At 39.4% G+C, this 24885-nt stretch overlaps 1 protein-coding gene and 1 pseudogene across 1 annotated transcript in view; one reads left to right on the top strand and one right to left on the bottom strand.

Moving 5' to 3' along the window:
* Nucleotides 1-24885, top strand: part of FRAS1 (Fraser syndrome 1) — a 797189-nt gene that overhangs the window by 591558 nt on the left and 180746 nt on the right. The window contains exons 38-44 of the mRNA XM_006872899.1: nucleotides 4435-4682; nucleotides 9223-9371; nucleotides 9778-9940; nucleotides 11512-11647; nucleotides 16605-16795; nucleotides 20184-20337; nucleotides 21670-21933. Coding sequence (XP_006872961.1) covers nucleotides 4435-4682; nucleotides 9223-9371; nucleotides 9778-9940; nucleotides 11512-11647; nucleotides 16605-16795; nucleotides 20184-20337; nucleotides 21670-21933 — 1305 coding nt within the window. The remainder of the gene's footprint in view (nucleotides 1-4434; nucleotides 4683-9222; nucleotides 9372-9777; nucleotides 9941-11511; nucleotides 11648-16604; nucleotides 16796-20183; nucleotides 20338-21669; nucleotides 21934-24885) is intronic.
* On the bottom strand, nucleotides 17571-18508 carry LOC102838899 (annotated as a pseudogene).

Raw genomic sequence — 24885 nt, 5'->3', positions numbered from 1 at the left:
TTATTCCATCAATTCCTGGTGCCTTGTTCTTTGCCACTTCTTTCAATGCATTTACTAAAGTATGTTTTGTGGAATCGCTAGGACTTATGGAGCTAAGGGTACTTCTCATAAGAAAAAAATCTATGATCAAACAAGTTTAAGAAATTTTAATACTTGCATGTTAAAGATTCTTAACATTTTAATAAATACTAAAATGAAAAAATTCATTTAAAATTTTCTAAATGTATGTGACCTTGAAACTTTTTAAACATTGTTGTTGTTAGGTGCCATCGAGTCAGTACCCACTCATAGCAACCCTATGCTCAACAAAACGAAGCACAACCTCACAGTTGTTGCTTAATTTGAGCCCATCACTGCTGCCACTGTGCCACTTCATCTCATTGTGGGTCTTTCTCTTGTTTACCAAACCCTCCACTTTACCAAACATGATATCCTTCACCAGGGATTGGCCCCTCCTGACAATATGTCCAGAGTATGAGAGGTGAAGTCTGGTCATCCTGGCTTCCAGGGAGCATTCTGGCTGTACTTCTTCCAACACAGATTGGTTCGTTCTTTTGGCAGTACTTTTTAAAATTCTCCTCCAACACCATAGCTCAAAGGCATCAATTTTTCTATGGTCTTCCTTATTTACTGTCCAACTTTCACATGTATATGAAGTTACTGAAAATACTGTGGCTTGTGTCAGGCTACATCTTTACACCAACGTTACATCTTTATTCAACACTTTAAAGAGCTCTTGTGCTGCAGATTTGCCTAATGCAATAAGTCATTTGATTTCTTGATCTGAGCAAAATGAAGTCTTTGACAACTTCAATCTTTTCTCCATTTATATTGATGTTATTTATTGATCCAGTGGTGAAGATTTTTGCTCTCTTTACATTGAAGGGCAACCCATACCAAAAGCTGTGGTCTTTCATCTTCAACAGTATATATTTCAAATCCTTTAGCTTTCAGCAAGCAAGGTTGTATTATCTACATATTGCATGTTTTAATGAGTCTTCCTCAAATCCTGATGCCTCTTCATATAATTCAGCTTTCAGGATTATTTGCTCAGCATAGAGATTGAATAAGTATGGTGAAAGAATACAACCCTGGTGCACACATTTCCTAACTTTAAACCATTCCTTGTCCCTTATTCTATTTGAACAACTGCCTCTTGGTCTGTGTACAGGTTCCTCATGAGCACAATTAAGTGTTCCGGAATACTCATTCACCACAATGTTGCCCATAGCTTGTCATGAGCCACACAATTGAAAGCTTTTGGGTAGTCAGTAAAGCACAGATAAACATCTTTCTGGTATTCTCTGCTTTCAGCTGAGATCCATCTGATGTCAGTCACAATATCCCTCGTTCCACATCCTCTACTGAACCCAGCTTGAACCTCTAATAGTTCTGTCAATGTATGGTTTCAGCCATTTTTGAATTATCTTTAGCAAAATTTTACTTGCATGGGATATTAATGATATTGTCCGATGGTTTCCACTTTCTGTTGGGTCACCTCTCTTTAGAATGGTCACAAATGTGCATCTCTTCCAAATTTCTTGGCACAGATGCATGAGTATGTCCAGTGCTGCATCAGTTTGTTGAAAGATTTCAGTTTTGTTCCATCAATTCCCAGAGCTTTGTTGTTTGTTGCACCTTGTACTTCTTCCTTCAGTATCATTGGTTCTTGATCTTATGCTACCTCTTGAAATGGTTGAACATTAATCATCTCTTTCTGATACAGTGCCTCTTTAAATTCCTTACATCTTCTTTTGATACTTTCTGCATCATTCAGTATTTTGCCTGCAGAATCTTTCAGTATTTCAGGTTAAGGCTTGTATTTTTTATTTAGTTCCCTCAGCTTGAAGAATGCTGAGTGTGTTCTTCCCTTTTGATTTTCCAAAAGACAGATAAAGTCTTTGCACATTTCATTATAATATTTGACTTTGTCTTTTCAAGCTGCCCTTTGAAATTTTCTGTTCAGCTCCTTTACCTCCTCATTTTCTTCATTTACGTTAGCAGGTCTACTCTGGAAAGCAAGTTTGAGAGTTTCTTCTGACATCCATTTTGGTCTTTTCCTTCTTTTTTGTCTTCTTAATTACCTTTTGTATTCTCCCTGAATGATGTTCTTGATTTCATCCCTCAACGCCTCTGGTCTTCAGTCTTTGGTGTCTAATACATCAAATTTTTTCTTGAAATTATCTCTAAATTCAAATGTGATATGTTCAGGGTCATGTTTTAGCTCTCATATACTTGTTTTAATTTTCACCAGCTGTAGTCTGAACTTGCATATGAGCAATTGATGGTCTGTTCCACAGTCTGCCTTGGCCTTGTTTTGGCTAATGATTCCTCTTCAATTTGTCATTCCTGACATAGTAAACCATATGATTGTCAGATCGAAAATGGCCACTACCAATCCATTTCAACTCACTAATGCCTAGGACGTTAATGTTTGCACGTTCCAGTTCATTTTTGACAATTTTCAATTTTCTGAGATTTATACTTCGTACATTCCATGTTCCAAATATGAATGGATGTTTACAGCTGTTTCTCTTCATTTTGATTTGTGCCCCAGCCCCATCAGTAAATGAAGGTCCTGAGGGCTTTACTCCATTCGCATCATTACGGTCAACTCTTTGAGCAGGCAGCTCATCCCCAGTTGTATTTTGAGTGCCTTGCAACTTGAGTTTCTCATCTTCCAGCACTATTTGTTGTTGTTGTTAAGTGCCTACCCATAGCGACCCTAACAGGGTTTCCGAGGCTGTAAATCTTTACGGGAGCAGAAAACCTCATCTTTCTCCCGTGGAGCAGCTGGTAGTTTCTAACTGCTGACCTTGTGGTTCGCAGTCCGATTCGTAACCACTACGCTACCAGAGCTCCTTTTAGATGACAATATTTTGGTGCTCTTCATAATTTTTCAATAGTCAGTATTCTGGTGCTGATAGTGTTCCACTGTTATTCATAAGGTTTTCAGTCATTAAATATTCAGAAGTAGTCCATTTCTCCTTCTTCCTCATCTGTCTTCATCTGGAAACTCAACTTAAACCTGTCCACCATGGGTGACCCTGCCGATATTTAAAATACCCTTGGCATAGCTTGCATAATCACAGCAACACATAAGTCACCATAGTATGACAATTTGACAGACGAATGGTGGTTTAAACATGACATGTATCAAAACACTCATGAATTTGTGCTCTCAACTGTATCATTTTTATTTTTAAAATATCTTGTATATTTTTCTAATTTTAGATCTTTCTACTCCCAATTATAAATTCCTTAAGCATAGTTTATTTTCCTGAAGTTTTCAAGAAATTTCCATTTTCAACTAAGGCTATCAAAAAAAAAAAAAGAAAAGAGGCTTGCCCTTATTTGTATAAAACTAGTCATGATAAAGGAGTCCTGGTGTGGCACTGTGGGTTAATGTGCCAGACTGCAAAGCTATTTGAACTGCAAGGTTGGCAGTTCAAGCTCACCAGCTGCTCCTAGGAAACCCTATACAGGGTCACTATGGGTTGGAACCGACTCGACAGCACTTCACAACAACAAGTCATGATAAATGGATCTTAATGGAGGTAGATTTTGGTTGAATATGATTACAGACTTTTTTTGAAAAGTGATTTGAAGGTCTCTTCGCTGGAATTCATTACCTTGCATGGCAGTGAGCCTGCCACAATGAGAAGTATTGCTGGACAAGCTAGATAACCTTTGTTCAAAAGTCATTTAAAGGGAATACTATCAAAGGACCTGAGGACCATCAAGGGAGAAGAGCACAAGTGGAATGCAAGACCTTATCCAGAGAAGCAACGACACCAGAGATAGAGGCAGAGATGGGGACATAGAGAGAGGGAGCAGCTGAGGACTCTAGATTCATGAGAAGAGAGGGACTAAGAGCTGGCGGCCAGGAGACAGAATTTCAGAATGTACCCTTTGGTGGTGTGAATTATTACATATGCCTGAGTGTTAAAAAAAAAAAAAAAAGAGGTAAAGTGAATAGAGAGAAATATTGTTAACTGATGGTACATGGAGGAGATTATGATCATTGTAATGAAACAAGGTGCGTGATTTGTTGAATGTAAAACTGATGATCTGTCCTGTAAACTTTCACTCAGTTCACAATAAAAACTTAAAAATAAAATAAAACGATACTATATTGGGGGGCTACTTGGACTAATGAGTGTACAGCTCCCAGAGTTTGTGATCCTCTGTTGTTGTTAAGTGCTGTTGAGTCAGTTCAAATCCTAGAGACACTCTACAGGGTTTCCAAGGATCAACTGGTGGGTTTGAACTGCTGACCTTGTGGTTCCCAATCCAGTGCTGATCCTACAGTGCCTTAACGGGAGTCCTATGATCCTCTATATCCTTTGGAATCCTGAGAACAAAGGTGTTATATAAATCAAAATCCTTATTCCCAGAAGTAATCGCTATTGCAATTTGTTTTATTCTTGGAAGGTGACACTTTCACGTATGAAGATATTGAGAAAAGTGCTTTACAGTATATGCATGATGGCTCCTCTGCCCAGGATGACAGCATGGAGATTGCTGTCACAGATGGTGTCACCACGGCAACATCGGAAGTGAGAGTGGAAGTTTCGCTGTTGGAGGACCGAGGGCCTCGGCTGGCTGCTGGCTCCTCTCTGAGCCTTACTGTTGCTAGTAAAAGCTCAGCCATAGTCACTAGGTCACACCTTGCTTACATTGTAAGTTCTTATATTTTGTCGTCTTGTTCACTGAACCTTCTGACTGGCCTGGCTAGAAAGCAATGCCTTGGCTAAATAGTTTGGGTTAGGGGTCTATAACCATATAATTTTCTTTCTTCCATAGTCCCTAAAGTTCTATTCCTGGGAGATGATACACTTTATTCTGACCACTCCTAGAATTGCCTGGACAGACAAGGAGTGAGTAAAGTTAGATAAAGAGGCAATGAGTTTACGTAGGGATGGGTGTTTGTCAGCAGGAAATGGTGCCAATGCCAGCAAAGCCCAAGTCCCTTTTCCTTAAGCTCCATCGCTACCATTTCTAGTGGGAATTTTAGGAAAGGAGCATTTTAGAAGTATTACCTCATCGATAACTTACAGGTAATGGTATTTTGTTGCCCACTTTTCATCAGTGTTTGTCTCAGTCTAGCTCTAGACAGAATACTGGCACAACCCTTTGGCATTACCTCTCTGCCAGATTTCATAGATGAGATTATTTATTCATTCTCCATGGGAAGCAGTATGGGTAGAGGGGAAAAGGATAAAATCAGGGACTCTGGATTTTTCCCTTCTCTGGGCCTAATTTGATAAGGGATCTTCAGTAATGAAACATATCTCCTCTTTTTGGTTCTATCTCTGGCTATAAGGATAATTAATTTTATTTAGCAATTATGTGTATTGTAAGCAGATATATACTCTATGTAAACATCGTGATGAATCATTTTGACACTGCCTTCAAAAGAACAATAATGATCTGAATGCGAATCATTCTTAGTACTAAATTTTTCATTTATTAATCTTAAAACTCCTACTGCTGATCTGGAGTTTTACAACAACAACAAAACAACAACAACAACAAAAACACTAATCTGCTTTTAGAGCTGAAGAATCTGGCTATAAAACCTAGTCCTGAATGTAAGATAAAATCTGGAAATAATTGCTTTTACACAGATATTCCCCTCAAATAGTCTTTTTTTAAATTATGGGAAACTGCGTTCCACCCTGATTTTTCTTATGGGTATAATAAAGTTTTGTAGTAATTTTTATTTTATTTTTATGTTTTTCTAATTGACAGGTGATTTTTACCATAGGTTATGGTCTTTGGGATCTTTTGGAACTCATAAATTCATAAAAAATGTATGAATACAGATTTAATCAATAGATCACCCAGGCTTGAAAAATGTTTGACAGGACAAAAGAGCACTCCAGGAGCAGTTCCCACTCATTAAACTGCATATTATAAGCTGCATATCAAAGCGCAAGCCCACTGACAACTGAACATGTATTTTCAGAAATTGATTGAATGTGAATTTGCCGACTAGAACGGAAAAACTCTGAAGGAACTCTTGTAGCCTGCTGAAAGCACAGCATATATTTTAAAGACTTAACTAAGATATATGCTAACTTCCTTTGAGGGATGGGAAGAGGGTTTTTGTGTTTTGTGTTTTGTTTTGTTTTTTACTTTATGCCATGGGACTGTTTACCAGCTTAGAATAGTGAGTGAGTTTGCAGTGAACATCAGGAAGTTTGGGGAAGCCATCTTAAAGCCTGTTCATAAATGGGGACGTGTATAAAGGGATGCGAGCAGGTTAGTATATTTTTAATTAAAGCGTCATTAACTAGATGAGCATGCTTTGGGGAGAGACAAAAAGCAAAAATGAGATTCTGTGTTCTTTTTTTCTTACTGGTAGTTTCATATACAGAAGAATACTACAGGCTCTGAAATTACAGTGGATGAGTTTTATAGCCCAAGTTCACATCGAGTAGCAAGTGTGAAGTTACTTGGCAAGTTACTGAAACTCCTAAGCCTTAAATATATCCTGTGCCACCAGGGCTCCCCATGTGAAATGGGAAGGATGGTAGAAGATTCATTGTAAAATGTTAACTACATTTCTATACAGCAGTCAAAAAATATGATAATTTAAAAAGAGAATATCATTTATAATTACATCATTTGTCACCTATCTATGAGTTATCAACGGAGAAAATATTGAAATTGTCAAGGGCTTGGATCAACTATCAACACTCATGGAAGCAGCAGTCAAAAAATCAAACTATGTATTGCATTAGGCAAATCTGCTGCACGAGACCTTTGTAAAATGTTGAAAAGCAAAGATGTCAGCTTGAAGACTAAGGTGCGCCTGACCCAAGCCATGGTATTTTCAATAACCTCATATGCATGTGAAAGTTGGACAGTAAATAAGGAAGACCATAGAAGAATTGGTGCTTTTGAGTTATGGTGTTGGAGGAGAATATTGAAAGTGCCCATAGAACCAACAGATCTGTTTAGGAAGAAGTGCAGCCAGAGTGCTCCCTGGAGGCCAAGATGGCCAACCAAACTTCGTCTCTTCATACTTCAGACATATTGTCAAGAGGGACCAGTCGCTGGAGAAGAATATCATGTTTGGTAATGTGGAGGGTCAGAGAAAAAGAGGAAGACCCCCAGTGAGATGGATTGGCCAAGTGGCAGCATTGATGGACTCAAGCATGGCAACAGTAGTGAGGTTGGCCCAGGATTGGGCAGTCTTTCATTCTGCTGTACATAGGGTCACTTTGAGTCGGTACCGACTTGATGGCATCTAACAACAACAACAATGAGTAAATCTAACAAAAGATGTGTAACTTCCAGGGTAAATATAGTATATGATTGACCTCAAAATATTCTCTTAAATATTAGAAATAGAAGTAGAACATCCAGGAGCTACGTATAAAATGAACAAATAATAGTAGCATTGCTATATATCATCAAAACATATGTGTAAATATAGTTAAAAAGACGACATAATTTATGTTGTTATTGCTAAGTACCATCGACTCGGTTTCAACTCATAGCGACCCTGTATACAGTTTCTGAGGAGCAGCCAGTGAGTTTGAAATGCCAACCTTGCAATTCAAACCAACCTTATAGCTCCGTGACTCTTAATTTATAATAGCATTTTTTAAATCCACATAATATATACTGAATCTACAGGCTTCTAAGCAGTGCAAATAATTTACATTGAACTACGGACCTAAAGGTTCAAAGTTCAAAGCCACTCAGCAGTACCACAGAAGAAAAGCCTGGTAACCTTTTCTTCCCAAAAAGTTTATAGCCAAGAAAACCCTATGATAATCAGTACTACTCTATAACACATAGGTTACCATGAGTCAGGAGTGACTTGTGGGCACTAGGTTTAGTTTTAGTTTTATGCTTTTTCTTTAAAAAACAAACAAACAAAGCAGTAAATAAATTCCATAGGGAAAATATAAAACTTAATTGAGCATCATTAAAAAAAGTGCAAAGTAATGATGAGCTCTATCATATTTGTGAGTAAGAAAATTTAGTATCAAAAAGAGATAAATTCTTCCCCAAAGCAATTTATTCAGTTCAGTTTAGTTCCAATCAATAGTCCAATTGGCTTTTTGAGAAAGTTTCTAAATACCAGAACAAAAAGTCAATGTTTTGAAGAAGAACGGTAAGAGAATAGGAAGACTTGAATTTCAGGAATTATTATAAACTCCACGAATTAAAACCCAAAGGGAAGAACACACTGAACGTTTCTCGAACTGAGACCATTAAAAATGTCCATGTTCACATTCCCAATCCCATTCCTCCCAGTCATAGAATATAGCCATGAAAATTCACATTTGAAAGTATAATTGACCAGACAGAATTTATTTTCATTGTTGCCTTGGTAAAGTGGAGACTGTCCCCATTGTCACAGTCAAATGCTTTAAAAGATGAATGACAAAAGGAACTTTACAAGGAAATATTTCCAAAAACATCCTTGAAGAAGGAAATGTTGGTTAAGACATTCAATTACTATCTGTGCAGAACCACAGAAAGCCAATTTTATTTCTCAACAAATAATACAGAAAGAAAGGCAATGGTTTTTGTTTAGACTGGACACTTTTAGGATTGAGCAGCTGTAGGTATAATCCTGATAGAATGAATATGTCGACTTCCTAACTGTGTTTGTTCAAACAAAATTTTATCATGCTGAATATTCCATAAAGTGGGTCATTGGCTAAGCCAAATAACTTTTATTCTTTCTATTTTTTACTTTTTAAATCACTGTACTATATATTATAATAGAGTTTTGCTGATATCTAAAACGTGAACTATCCTTAGCAAAGCTAGAAGAAGCCTACATCTGTGTGTACAGAATGATACATGGCTTGGGTAGCTCTGAACATGTCTAATTCTTCACTAAATTGCTTTAATAAAAACAAAACCCTATGTGACTTTTGTAGTAATGATTGTTGTTGTTGTTGTTGTAGTAATGATAGGTTATGTCTTTATTCTGTGCCCCCTACCTAATGTGCATTTGCCTTATATTATTATCCAGAGCTGCTATTGGAAAAAAAGACTATCCAAGAGACATTTTAGGAGGAATACATAGTGGAATGTGTATGCAGTTTGGAATGGTGTTGCTTTATGCTAAAGGGAAAGAAGATACCCTTCCAATTAGCAGAGAAGAAACACATGTGATCTTTTTAAATGCTGGAAGTATTTATTTGTGCATTTATGCATTCATGTCCTATTTCATATCTACCTAATTAGGATGATTCTTCCCCTGACCCTGAGATCTGGATTCGGTTAACTTCTCTGCCCATGTATGGTGCTCTCATAAGAACCTCAGGACCTGAAGTGGAAGAACTCTCAGAGATTTCCAATTTCACAATGGATGACATCAACAACCACAGGATTAGGTACATAGCCATTTCTATGATTTAGCAGTGGAGGCAGTGGTGTTCCAGTGGTAGAACTCTTGCCTCCTATGCAGGAGATCTGGTTCAGTTCCTGACCAATGAACTGCATGTAGTGTTTCAATCTTGGAGATGACACAGAACTGGGAAGCATCTTGGTCTGTTATATATGGGTTTTCCATGAGTCTAGGGCTGATTGATGACAACTAACAACAATTATATAACAGAATTAAGAATAAAAAGTTTAAAAATATTTAAGCAACTGGTTTCAGCTCCCTTAAAAATAACAAAACAATAACAACAAAAAAACCATACTGCTTTGGGCCCCATTTTTGAGCACTGTTGCAGTTATCTTGCCTGGCTTTGTCAGTGTTCCTCATTAATTTGATTCTTCTTTTGGCCTTTCTAGGTACTCAGCTGTGTTTGAGCCGAATGGTCATCTGGTTACTGATAGCTTCCATTTCTCTGTCTCTGACACGGATCACAACCATCTGGACAATCAGATGTTTACCATCATTATCACTCCCATTGAGAATCCACCGCCAGTCATTGCTTTTGCTGACCTTATCACGGTAAGTGAGTCTCAGATCAATAAGTAGTGAGTGCTATAGATCACTAGAACTTTGGTGATGTGAATATAGAATCTTCTGGCTAAATTGGCTGCCATGTTCTTCATCCAAAGTATCTAACAATAATATCAAGAGGTGCATGGCTTTCAACCTGAGAGTTTTTTAAGTACAAAAATTTTATGTGGAAGATCAAATCATTATATCCATATTAGCTAGTCAACAAATATTTATGTGCTAGACACTATGCTAGATGTTTATGGTGTAAGGAGTAAATAAAAATGCAATGTCTCTCTGAGGAGTTTACAATCTAATGTTGACAACAACTGAAAACATGAGGCATAAAGACATTGCCTCAGAGTTACTCCTTAAATCAAGTTGATACTCATCACTATAAATAATGCTGATAGTTCCTTAGGGTATTCTGATCATTGAAGTTACCCAGACCTGAGTTCAAGACAAAGTCTGTTACTATAAAGGCAAGAAGGGGAGAAACAAAATGGTTACATCATTAGGTATGAAAGTGCCAATTACTTAATCTTTTTAGCAACAATTTCCTCATCTTCAAAATGTTTGTTTGTTTGTTTGTTGTTCCCCTAATACATAGAGAGGTTGGTCTCTTGATTAAGTAAAATAGCACAGGAAATCATTAGCACCATACCTGGCACATGGTAGGGGTTCATCAAACGTTAATTTCCTTTCCTCTTTCTATTCTAAGCATCACAGTGCCAAATGCTCATGAGTTTTCATAGTTTTACCATACTCAAACTTCATAAAACTTGGAGTTGTGTCCATATGGCTTCTGTATTCCTTCTACTTTTCATTCCACACCTTGGGGAAGACACTTGAACTTACTCCGTTCATCGAGTCAGTGTGACTTTCCACTTTGTACAGATAGCCTAGGAATTGTTCAGACTGAAACAGCTGGTCATTTCTAGCAGGCTAGCAAAAAATACCAGACCCAGGTTGAGAGTGAGCAAACAAAACAGCCCTAAATGAAAAAGAGTTTGTTTCAGCAACTGCTTTTATTTCACTGGTTTGTTTTCCTCCTTGATGTTAAGTTAAGTACTAGCTTTCAGGTATGCCGAACTCTTTCTTCTTTATACACCTGTAAATATATATCATAAAAGAATAGAGGGGACTTTTGTTCTGGATGGGAATGACTATAGAACAGAGTCACCCTCTTAGTATCCAAGGGAAGACTGGATCAATCATTCAAAAAGCTATTGGCTTTTGAATGTTGAAACAGAAGGAAGGCAGCCATCCTGTCGTGCAGCTGTGCCGAAGTCGATGATCAGAACAGGCGGGAGCTGCTTTATACCCAGATCCATCATTTAATGAAGCACAACTTTGAAAGGTGACACTGAAGTCATTGTGTCTAAGTATAGCTTGGAGAGGTGCTGAAAGATTGACTTCAGCCGCACACATATTGCTCATTTCGCCCCTAGAGGAACTCCATCCTCCAAGATGTGGAAGTGGTGCTGGAAGGTCACCCCAAGCAGCACTTTTCAATGCTGTTCTTTTACATTACAGTTATGTGCAACTGCTCAGGGACTGTACGTTCTTTTCTTTCTTAGGTTGATGAGGGAGGGAGAGCCCCACTCTCATTTCACCATTTCTTTGCCGCTGAGGATCATGACAGCCTCCAGGGAGATGCCATCATTAAGCTAAGCTCTCTACCCAAATACGGCTGCATTGAGAACACAGGAACAGGTATTAGTAGTAGCTCTGCTATGCAATTGTGCAGGACCTGGAAAGATGGGAGGGTGGAAGAAGAACATTGGGTCCTATTCAGCCTCGAATGGAGAACTAAAGAACAGAGCCATTTCAAAGAAATGGAAGGAAGTTTTAATTCATTCATTCATTACAAAATTTACTCAGCATTTTTTGTGTTCTGGGGCACTTGCTAAAGTACTGGGGATCTGTTAGTGAACAGAGCAGACCAACATCCCTACTTTCATGGTGCCTTAGATCCTGGTAGAGAGAAATAGATAAGAAACCTAATAAATGAGAAAATTATGTGTTAGAAGGTGAACAAGTCTGTGGAACAACATGGAGCAGGGTAAGGAGGTTCAGAGTGCCAGCAGCCAGAGTGGCAGAACTGGGGCATTACATCCAGAATTGAGTGTCAAGGAGATGAACAGTCCTGTAGAGTCCAAGGAGCTCTGGGAGCGTAGAGGTTACGAATTGGGCTGTTAGCCTTAGGGTCAGTAGTTCAAAACTACCAGCTGTTCCACGGGAGAAAGATGAGGCTTTCTGCTCCCATAAAGATTTACAGTCTCAGAAACCCTGTACAGGGTCACTATGAGTCAGACCGACTCCATGGCATATAACCACCACCACCATGGAGTCCTGGTATGGCTCTGTGGGTTAATGCACCAGACTGCAAAGCCTTTTGAACTGCAAGGTTGGCCATTCAAGCTCACCAGCTGCTCCTCAGAGACCCTATGGGTCTCTATGGGTCGCTATGGGTCGGAACCAACTCGACAACACTTAACAACAACAGGAGCACTGGATTGCTAACTGCAAGCTTGGCAGTTCAAACCCACCAACCACTGTTTAGAAACCCTATACAGGGTTGCTATGAGTCAGAATCAACTCAACTGCATTTAACAACAACAATCCATTTACTGGGACACTGCTGTGGTTTAGCTGAACCATAACTTATGTCTCAGCTTCTGCTAAGAATATGACATGAATTGAAATGTGTGTTTGTCTACTGTGGCACCCTCTTCAGCATCCCACTTCCTCCCGCTCCCCGCCCTCCACCATCTGCCTAGAGTCCACTGCCCTTGGTGTTATCACATAGAAGGAAAGGCAAGAAGGTATATACTGTCTATAGGCCCCCTGAGACCCACCGTGACTGGCAGTTCAGACAGCTCATGGCAGGTTGCTACACCGCTGACTTGGCAATGAGATCCAGCACTTGGCTCTAATTGGCATTCAGCTAACGGCTCCCACAGAGAAGCCATTGACTGCAAATGTCTGTGGCCAGCATGGTGCCTGGGATGTGAGCCTGGTTACTGGAAGCTCATTTAGCACTGGTCTTGTTTCCTTAGAAAAAGTTGTGCGTTTTTTCCTGACCCTGCTTTTCAATGTATGTACTCAGATTAGTTCATGGCTGAATTAGGTTTATTCCAGCAAATGCTTTGTTTTTTGACACAGTGGATGTAAAAATCAATAAAACACAGACTCTGTCTCATGGGAGACATTTATGAAGATTGATGAATTACAGTAAATGATGTGCCATGGAAATGAACAAATAAAGTACATAGTACTAAACAATCACTTTCATATGGGAAGGAAAAAACAAAACAAAACCACAAAGTCTAAGGATTGTTATTTTGTTAGTTGCCTTCAAGCTGATTTGAACACCTGGTGACCCCATGTTGTGTGTATCAAGAGTAAAACTATACATCTTAGAGTTTCAGAAGCAGGTTGTCAAGACTTCCTCCCAAGGCACTTCTGGGTGTGTTTGAATCGCCAACCTTTTGGATAATAGTTAAGAACTTAACCAGTTGCCCCATCCAGGGAAGTGATATTTAAACTGGAACTTGGAGGGTTAAGAGGACTTGCCATGTACTAAAGGGAAACAGCATTCTTCAAAGAGAGAAGATCGTGAGCAAAGGTGGGAAATTATGAAAGAGTGTTGTTCCCAGCCTTCTCTTCTTTCCATGTGGTTTCTTAGTAAGCTTTTCTAACAAGGTTTTACATGAACCCGGAATGCATATGAAAGAGAGGCTCACTAGCCCAAAAGTCAAATTTCTAGCGAGTATCAGCCTCATTAAAACAGGACAATCAAATTTTCTACTTCATAAAAATCACCCTGAGGTCTTGTTAGAATGTAGGTTCCTGGACAGCATCCCCAGAATTTCTATATTAGGAAGTCAGGTGTGACCTGTGAACTTGAGCACTTATCATCAACTCACCGGTGATGCCTTTCTTTGCTGCTGGTCACAGGATTACATTTGGAAAACCACTGCTCTGCAGCATTGGTATGAACCTGAAGGGAGTCAAAGGTCTTCACGGGGCCAAAACCATCATCCAAGTTCCATCAGGGCAGAACTCCACCCTTTGCTCCATGAAAAAGGCCATTCAACGTCTAGTCAGAACCAAATCTGCTCTAGCTACCTAGATTCAGAACCCAGGTGATCAGAAGAACACACTTTTTAAAACTGTTTAGAAGTACCCTTTATTTCTTAGGGACAAGAAAGGGAGAAACAGAATGATTACATCATTAGGTATGAAATCTAAAAACATGGACTCTGCATTCTTTTGGTACCTGAACCAACAGGGTAGTTTTCACCTTGCTTACTTCTGGAGCATCACTATATTCCTGCGCAGTGCTGTAAGGGATGTTCATAATGATAGCCTGGACTCATTGCTTTCACTATTAATTTGCACATTGTATATTCTTCTACAAACGCAGGGAAGCACATTAATAAGAATGATATGTATTAAAATTAGAAGGTACTGTTTTAAAAACTGAAAGGTCTCTGTGACAGATTTACTTGTTGAATAGCTTGTTTTCTGGTAATAGAATGTAAGGTGTTATTATATTTGCATATTTTAAGGCATCATTTACATAAGCTATTTGTGGTCCAGAGTCCTGGTGTGGCACTGTGGGCTAATGTATCAGACTGCAAAGTCGTTTGAACTGCAAGGTCGGTGGTTCAAGCTCACCAGCTGCTCCTTGGAAACCCTATACAGGGTCACTATGGGTCGGAATCGACTCGACGGCACTTAACAACAACATAGGTAGAGTCGCAGTGTGGCACTGTGGGTTAATGCACTGGACTACGAGATTTTTGGAACCGCAAGGCTGGTGGTTCAGGCTAACCAACCACTGCTCAGAAGCTCTATATAGGTCGCTATGAGTCAGAACTGACTCGACAGCACCTAACAACCACAATAACAACACAGGGATAGTGATCAATGAAAGGAGAAAACACAAATTTGGCGGAATTAATTCTGTCCCATCTGGAAAACCTGAACTGTAATTATGTTCTAGGGATGTTGGAGGGCTCTGATCACTAAGTACTCTTTATACTTCTGGTGCCTAGAGAAATCAATGTGAAGGATAAAATCTAAGAAGATTAATGTCATTGAAGGTAAATATTTGGTTTGAGTCTTTAGTTCAAATATAAATGTAATTTTAAATAAAACTTTTTTTATTCCGAAATTTTCTGTTGGTATGTCAACAAAAAATAGCACTGTCTACAATGCAGAAACTTAATGGCCTTTAAATTTATAACCTGTTCTTTGCAAAGTACCATAAGGAAGAGAAGGGAAGAGCTAGTTGCTTTCAGATCTGCTAGCTCTACTTTTCTGTGCTGACAGATCTCCAGTGAATGTTTCAACACACAAGGGCTTCTTTTTTTCTTCGCTCTCTAAAAGAAAATTGTGATAACAATTTCAAATCAATCGGTTAGACTCAATAAGAGACAAGTCATCCATCATTTAGAAATTGCGTATTCTTCCCCTGGGCTTTTTGTACTGTTTGGGGTTGAGATGACACTAACTCTCAGTGATATTTGAACCTCTCAGGGCCTGCACTCTCACCATGCCAGCGCCTCCTTAAGGAACTAAGAAGTAAAATGAAAACCTGCTTTAACAGTTATTTCTTAGTTAAACATGATATCACCAGTTACAAATTACTATTAAGTCAACCCTGACTCATGATGACTCTACGCATGTTAGACTAGAACCATGCCCCATAGGGTTTTTGATGACTGGTTTTGAGGAAGTAGATTGCCAGACCTTTCTTCTGAAGCACTTCTGAGTGGACTGTTGTTGTTGTTGTTGTTAAGTGATGTTGAGTTGGTTCCGACCCATAGCGACCCTGTACAGGGTTTCCGAGGCTGTAAATCTTTACAGGAGCAGAACGCCTCATCTTTTGCCCGCGGAGCGGCTGGTAGTTTCGAACTGCTGGCCTTAAGGTTCACAGCCCGATTCGTAACCACTATGCTACCAGAGTGGACTAGACCAGCTAATCTCTTGGTTAGTCGCGGAGTGTGTTAACCATTTGCACCACCTAGGGCATACAGTTTTTTTTGTACAAACATGATATATAGTTTAACTTTTCCATGGGCAGAGAAAGAAGGTTCTTCCTTGAGTGTCTTCCAGATAGAGTAGTTTTAAAACTGGCTGGAGCTTGAACTAGAGCGCTTTGCTGTTGTATTGTTATTCACCCCATGACTTACTTCCTCAAATATTCCTAACAATACAACCACTGACTCCATGCTTTATAAAATAGTAGCATCCCCAGTGCTTTCTCATATATCATCTCATATGATGCTCAGGGGAGGTAATAAATATACAGATGTATCTATTTGTAGAGGAGAAACAGAAGGGAAAATAGAATTCAACCCAGATTTTGCAAATCCTTTTCTTGTACTCATTCCACTCTTCTCTCTTTATTCTTAAACATCTTTTGTTGATCATGATGTTTTGTTTTCTAATTCAACCTGTTGTTGTTATTACTGTTAAGAACCATCCAATCGGCTACTCTGCATAGAGTTTCCAAGGAGTGGCTGGTGGGTTTGACCCATTGACCTTGTGGCTAGCAGTGCAATGCTTATTCTACAATGCCATACCACAACCCCTAAATTCAAAATCGTACACAGGAATTGATGATTAAGGTAAAAGCTCTCTCTTGATGTTGTTTCAGGTGATCGTTTTGGCCCTGGGGCTACCAGTAACTTGGAGGCATCATTCTCTATTCAAGATGTCCTGGAAAACTACATTTACTACTTTCAGAGTGTTCATGAAAGCATTGAGCCAACCCATGATATTTTTAGTTTTTACGTGAGTGATGGAACCAGTCGCTCTGAAATTCACAGCATCAATATCACTATTGAGGTAAAGACTTTAGAAGTTGGAAGAGCTGGGCCTTTGACCATACTACAACACCATTAGATAATTTTATGTGGGTTCAAATGCTAAAAAAAAATTTTGATTGGAACTTTAATTAATTTATTTTTATTGCACATCACACCTTTCTTATACTGATTTGGAAAAAAAGACTTAATACAGTTATGTTCACACTAAGTACTGGGCCCAAGTAGCAGGACCAAGCAACTGGAACATGATTCAGAAATCACAGTGAAAAGACCCATTTGGAGATGACACATTTGGCATTTCACTGCTGTAGAACAGTGAGGTAGGGGAAGGATTCTAATACACAGAAGGGTAAACTCCCACACCTTAGAAGTCAAGGAGCCGGTCCCACAGGGTGAAAGGAATGGCTTAGTTTCTGATGACCACATGTACTATTATTTCATCGGTCACTCGAAATACCAGAAGGGTTTTTGTTTTGCCTTATTTATATATTTTTTCATCTTTTTAAAATAATGCATTTTGTAAACATTCAGGATTGATCCCAACCTTCTGGGGTCAGGGAGGAAATATATATTTAAAAATTCCCACGCAGGTTGTATTCATCTTCCACTGGAATGACTAGAGTGCCGCAGACAGGCCCACTGGCTCCTGACACTGGGAATAGGCTCTCTGGTTCCCTTTATTGGTCGTAATCTAACATGGTTCCTCCCTAGCCCCTACCTAAGCAGGTCCTTAGTAAATAAACCCCAGAGTCACTACCTCTCATCTCTTGGATGAGAAGAATCATCCTCAGGCCTTAGACTGAGAAGCATGGCCCAGAAGTGTCATTCAGACTAGACTGTATGAAGGGAGAAAGTGCAGGAGACAAAATGACTGAAACAGGAGCCAGCATTCCCCCATCTGCAGCTATAACAGAAGAAGTGGTTAGTGTGACATGTGCCGGGGAGCAGTACAGAAGGGGACCTGCAGGGAGGGCATTCCTTGGGACAGTAGTCAGCCTGCTTGCCTTCACTTTTTGACTTTGCCCATTCCCCAGGAACTGCATGGTCTTGATGGGCTTCAAATTCTTGTCCAGCTCATAGACAATGGGAATACCAGTGGGCAGGTTCAACTCCATGATAGAGCCTCATCAGAGAGACCTTCCAGATGTTTGACAAGGTCCCAAAGGCTATTGACATGGCCTGCAATCAGGACCTGTTTTCCCTCCTTGATCTGAGAAAGTATTTCTTCATTCCAAAAGGGTAGGGCTCTGGCAATAGTGTCCTGGAGACTCTGACAGGAGGGTAGCTGTTGTTCAGTGAGGTCTGCATACCTCCAGTGCTTACTGATGTTGCTGTAGAAGGGGTGGTATGGCTCCATTGGTGGTGGTGGGACACCATAGGAACGCCTCCAGATCTTTACCTGGGCCTCACCATGTTTGGCAGCAGTTTCTGCTTTATTGAGGCTGGTCAGACCCCCATAGTGCCACTCATTGAGGCTCAAAGCCCTCACTACTGTCAGCCACATCTGGTCGATCGCATCCAGAACTGTTCAGAGGGTCCGGATGGCTCTCTTCTGCACTGAGGTGAAGCAGATGTCAAACTCATAGCCAGCATCTCACAGTGCCTGCCCACCATGCTTCGCATCCTCCTGCCCCACTGGGCTCAGGTCAGCATCGTACCAACTGCTAAAGCGGTTCTCTAGGTTCTAGGTGCTCTCGCCATGGTGGATGAGCACTAGCTGGTAGGTGGCCATGGCTGTAGGCTCAGGATACCGTGATCACTTGGATCTTTAATTTTAACATTCAGTTTTAAAATAGAACCTCAACCTTTAGGATACTTGTAGAACTAAGGCTGACATTTTAGGGAAAGTCTTACTTGGAAATCTGAATTTTCATTTCACAGTAAAATTTGTTCATTTTGCAAACAATAAATAAGGAGGAATATGATGCAGACCCGGTCAGGAGGTCAAGACCCTGTGGGCCCAAGCGTTGCTGACCGTCCAAACCATAGGCTCTGAGGATCAGACTTTAGCTACCTAGTAGACATAGCAAACTGTCCCTCATCTGATTATTCAGTAATGCTTGTTAGTAATCTCATACATGAGCCCTGGATATCCACAGACAAATGTAAAAACCTTCCCTAAAAGCCGAGACTAAATTCCAAAAAGGCAAGTTCCCCCCACCCCCACCCCCAAAAAAAGCTAAAGAGGATAGAGAGAAACACTGTTAACTGATGATATATGGATGGGATAATAATCAATGTAATGAAACAAGCTATATGAATGGTTGAATGTGAAGCTGATGATGTGCCCTGTAAACTTTCACTCAATCCAAAATAAAAACATTTAATTAAAAAAAAAAAATTATGTTCATTTTGTATGAAAAATAACTTGTTAGGGTCAAAGAAACTTTGCCAGTCCCATATTTATATTAAAACTTTTTCTCCTGAAATTTTGTGTATAGTTCTACATGTCTAGTTATATTTTATTATATCTTAATGCATTTATTCATTGCATTGTAATGTCAAAAAAATGTGTTCCTTGATGCTGCATTTATTCTCAGTTGAACAACTATATAGGTAGCTATCCCACTCCAGTGGGGGACAAAAAAAAGATAAAACTAGAAGGAAATACCTCTTAGTAAAGCAAAACATATGATGTCTTCAGCACTCTTAAGAGACAGGGTGGAGCAGGGTGGCATGGTGACAAAGATAGTTTTAGAAATTCATACTTTAAATATGGTTTCCTTCTACAAATACTGTGATAGGCTTAGAATTTTCTAAGATAGTTTTGAATTAATTAAAAAGATGACCCTTTATTGCTCCAAATATATGTGTACTTATCATTCCACATGTTCATATTTTTTTGTTTGTAAAGGAAGGTCATTGGAAGATAGCTGAGATTTTGGAGTGCCCATCAACTTCTTTTAAAGCGGATATTTTGTGTGTGTGTGTGAATTGGTCTTCAGTCATTTTGGTCGAGGAACAATGATGGTGAAACATTAAAAGCTATTTCATTGGACATGCTCTACCACTGATATGCTGGATGGGATGAGAAGGGCACTGTATTTCTGTGGTGTTCTCTTCCCCAAGTCCCACACCCCAGTCTAAACATGAGAAAACGTCAGACAAGCTCAAAGCCTGTTGGTAGTAATGTTCCAATCTCCATTTCTTGGTCTTTACAAATGTATCATGGTTATATACGATATTAACCATTAGGGGAAGCTTAGTGAAGAGTGTATGAGAATTCATATTACCTTTGCATGCTTTCAGCAAATCTAAAATTAACCCAAAATAAAATTTTTATTTAAAAACCTATTTCTATGGAGAAAGTTGCAGTTGTGGCGGCAATGATGTTGTTTTGAATAATGTCCATTTTCCTTATTCTTAAACCATTATCTGTGTGACCTGGTACTTTATGCTTTAATCAGAGGAAGAATGATGAGCCTCCCAGGATGATCTTGCGGCCCCTTGGAGTGCAGCTAAGCTCAGGAGTGATGATAAGCAATTCTTCTTTGAGCCTGCAAGACCTGGACACTCCAGATAATGAGCTGATTTTTGTATTGACAAAAAAGCCTAATCACGGTAGGACACAACCTGCTATGGAAATCTTCTTAATTGAGGTGTCCATTGGGTTATTAGAATAAACACAGAAGATTTCAGTTGACCATTCCGTTACCTATCCTGTGTGTAGTCCATTCTTTGCATTGAAGTATAATTAAACTCACAGCTAGCTAATGTTCTTTGGGGTCACAGTAGACACCGGTTACTTTAAAAGCCTGAAACCTAGATAATTGCAGTCTCTGAAATTGAATTTCAGCTATTTTCTAGTTTTCCTTAGTAACCTCAGGCAAAACCAGATTCAAAATGTGCATACTGTTTTCTTAGAGTACACAGACATCATAACTTCATAATTCTGGGCCTATCGTATACAAAGAACTGTGTGACAGGCTTGTTAGTAATTTCAAGATGTTCACCTCCAGTTGGATACGTGCTAGACATCTTTATGCATGTGTTCTTTTTGCAAAGAAAGCGCTCTACCTGATTTAAATGAGGGACAAAACCCACGGTGGGTATCTTCTACAACTTTTCTAAGTGCCATAGCTAAAGTTCTGGAACTTTCTTCTTCCAAACACTATATTTCTGTCATCATGCCTCATGGTCTCCGAAAGAAAAATTTTGGCTATTGATGGAGAGTTAATAGAAGAGTTCATCACATTTTCATGTACTTTTGCTCATTTGTACTTTTCTTTAACACTTTAACTACCTTATTGCAGTACTCATGACCCTTGAAAACAAAAGTATGCCTCAATCTAAAGGTGTTTTCTGAATGTGCTTCTCAATTTAGAAGACACTATTTTAAATCTGAATTTAAAACACATTCCCATCACCCACGCCAGAGGCCCCAAAAGAAAGTGAAGCAAGTGAAGAATGTCATTTTTATTTTCTAGAGGAGAAAAAATGAGGTTTAGGTAGTGCTGTATGATAAGCCCTGAACGCTAACCACAAGGTTAGCGGTTCAAACCTAACAACTGCTCCTTGGAAACGCCACAGATTCACTTATGAGTCGAAACTGACTCGACAAGACTTAAAAACAACAATGAAGTAAGTTTGAATTCATGAAGGGAGATTTGATTTCTAGGCTGCTACATCACTGCATCTATCTGTGTCTCCTTGAGAGATTTTTTTCTGGAGGGAGCAGGACTTGATCTTTTTTTTTTTTTTTTTTTGTGGATATGGCCACAGGAGCAACATCCTATGCTTGTATGTAAACCCATTAGTCATTTGTATGCATGTCATCAGGAGCTTCTGAAGTGCTTGATATTTTACTCAGGCACATACTAGTGGGTGGAATCAGCCAGTTTTGACAACATATTCTATCACTGCTCCTTTGTTTTTCTGAACTTCCTTTCTTAGGTCATCTCCTCCAGAAGCAAACTGCCTCTGAGCCTTTAGAGAGTGGGAAGGTTTTAGCCCAGGGCTCCTCCTTCAGCTACCAGGATGTTCTGGATGAACTAATTGGATATAAGCCAGATGACCATGGTGTGGCACTGGATGAGTTTCACTTCTCCCTCACGGATGGCAGACACACTAACACAGGCAGGATTGAGATCTACATAGAGCTGCCTACAAGTGACCCCCTCCAGTTGGTTGTCAACCGAGGCCTACAGCTTTCAGCAGGTACTGGGGGAATGGAAGAGTGTGGGAAGGGTTCTTTGGTCCTTATTTCCTGTTTCTTTATACAAGTGCATTCTTTTACTTTAGCTCAGAGGGTCGATCTTGAACAAGCTACTCCGAATTAGAGACTTAAGCTCAAGAGAATTGTTTCACATACACTATTTGAATGACGAATGTGAACCTCTGAAATTCTTTGAAACACTTGCCTATTTTGTGAAATTTTGTGAATTTGTGAAAAGGTGGAAATGAGTTTACAGTATGCCCTAGGTCTGCAAGAATTTTAATTTATTCAACTGATTCCTATGCTCAGATTTCTTGCAACAAGCAACAAAAGAAATCTAGCAAGATTCTCAAAATACTAAAAAAAAGAAAGTTTGGAGGGGCAATTGGGAGGTCATCAAGCAGCTACTATGACAAGTGGTGGTCTTGGACTAATAATACAGGAGAAAGTTTCTTCATTAGGGAGTGACCCTTTCACCTATAGAGCATCTAATTTTGATGAGCTTCTGGCATTTGTCAATTCTTAATCTCACTTGTATTTTATAGTGGAAAATATATGGTATTTCAAGTGATATGTGAATATTTGGGGATGCCCAATGTCTCAGGTATCAGATCTACAATCTGACTTTACCCTACTTACATGCTATTAAGTTAACTAGTTGCTACTTTATGGATGATGGTAGAAGATATGGTATTCCTCAAATAAAGACAAAGCATGTTTTTACTTTCACACAGCAGGCAACATGAGCAAACAAGTTTGCATCAGCTCTCTAGCCCTTCAAGTCCCATAGGGATGATAAAGATAGCCCACATCAATATCTTTCACACATAGGGGAATGTGCTACAGAAGAGGAACCTTGAGCTTAGGGAACTCACCAAGTTTTATAATAAGTAATTAGCAAGCCTGACCTTTGTCCCAGAGGAAGAAACTGCTTCTCATGATTGTGTGCTAAGAAGTGGCCCAGGTAAAGAATAGTCAGGGTTTTGCTTTCTGGAAGTTACCCTGTAAGAATATGCAAAGACACTTAGGCCCTTGGTGGAATACTAGGATGTATCACAAATGAGTGACAAGGGGCTGCGGTTGTGTTAATTCCAATTCACAGCCACCCTGTATAGGGTTTCTGAGGAAAGACTAGTGGGTTTGAACAGCAGATCTTGTAGTTAACAGTCCAGTGTTTATCCTTCATCGCCACACCAGGACTCTAACTAGGACCTACTTGACTGTAATTTATTCCTGTTTAATATGATAAAATGGCTAGACAAGAAAGCAAGGGTCAAGGTCTCAAGATGAGACATTTTCTATAAGAGCCAGGACACGAGTAGATATATGCATACCAATGTTCATCACAGCACTATTCACAATAGAAAAAAGATGAAGACAGCCTAAATGTCCATCAGTGGAAGAGTGGATAAGTGAACTTTGGTACATACCACCATAGAATACTGTGCATATTTGTAACGATGAATCTACGAAACACCTCATATCATGGATGAACCTGGAGGATATTATGATGAATGAAAATAGTTAATTACAAAAGATAAATATTATATGAGGCCACTATTGTAAAAAGTCAAGGAAAGATTTTCATGCTAAAAGAAACATTATCTTTGATAGTTATCAAGGGTGGGAAAGAAGGGAGAGTAATTCATTGGTTAGAGGGTAAGATACATGTTCACTCAAGTGCTGGGGAGAGCAATATGCAAGAAGGGGAAAGACAACAGACTAGAAGAGGGAGGTTGGCATGAAGGATGAAGACCGGTGAAGACACAGGGAAGTATGCCAGAGCTAAAGGGGATAGAGGTAAACAGTGACATACACAACCTTAGAACACCAATGTATTGCAGGTATGTACCTGCATGGACAGAAACACAGGCTGAATGGATATGGAGGAAGAGTGGGGTGAGTCAAAAATTATCTGCACTCTGGTTATAGAATTTATTTTAAACGACATTTAGAAAAGACCAGCACATCGTTTTTCAACATATCTTCTTGCTTTACAAGACACTCTATCCATCTGTCAACAAGCTTTCATATTCCCATATTTTAAAATGTTGTAGGCTGATCTGCAAGCCATGAATGTACCACTGTGTTCACTTCTTTATCAGAGGTGAATCTTTGTCCTTGAAGGGCTGCTTTCAGGGGACTTAACAAGTGAAAGTCCAATGGAGAAAGATCAGGACTATAGGGAGGATGCTTCAACACCTCAAAATGACGTTTTTGCAGAGTGTCAACAGTATTGGCAAAGGTGTGTGGATGTGCATTGTCATGTGAGATCACAACACCCTTGGATAGTAGTGTCTTCAGTGAACGTCTCACTGTTGATTGTTGAACATTTTTCATGACACTGCTCCAATACTGGCCCTGGAGAATCCAAAAAAACCTGTAAGCATCAATTTTCCAGCTGATGGTTCACTTTTGAACTTTTTCTTGGTTGACACTTAAGGATGTTTCCAGTTCATACTCTCCCATTTTCTCTCAGGCTTGTAATGATGAGTCCATGTTTCATCACCAGAAATGATTTTTTTAAAGGAACTGTTACCTTCCTTTGCGTATCGGTACAAATTTTGTTTGCAGGTGTCCAAACACTTCTATTTTTATGTTGTTTCGATACTCATCTCACACAAACTTTTGAAAATCCAAGTCTGTTGTGGATTATTTCATAGGTAGAGCCATGGCTGATATGCAAATGGTTTTCTACACAATCCACTGTCATTCATCTATTCAACAGAATCATTTCACATGCATGTTCAGTGTTGTCATCAGCCGTGGACATGGATGGGCATTTTAATATAATTGGAGTGGGGATAATTTTTGACTCATCAAATTAGGGTTTCTAAAGCTGTAAATCTTTACAGGAGCGGAAAGCCTCATCTTTATCTCCCAGATTGTGTGAGATATATATCCATTAATATAAGGAGCTCTGGTAGCGTAGTGGTTACGAATCGGGCTGCGAA

This window comes from Chrysochloris asiatica, unplaced genomic scaffold, assembly GCF_000296735.1.
Source record: "Chrysochloris asiatica unplaced genomic scaffold, ChrAsi1.0 scaffold00214, whole genome shotgun sequence".
In the NCBI taxonomy this organism is placed as follows: Eukaryota; Metazoa; Chordata; class Mammalia; order Afrosoricida; family Chrysochloridae; genus Chrysochloris; species Chrysochloris asiatica.
Note: the sequence above shows the minus strand (reverse complement) of the source record. Positions and strands in the feature narration are given on the sequence as shown.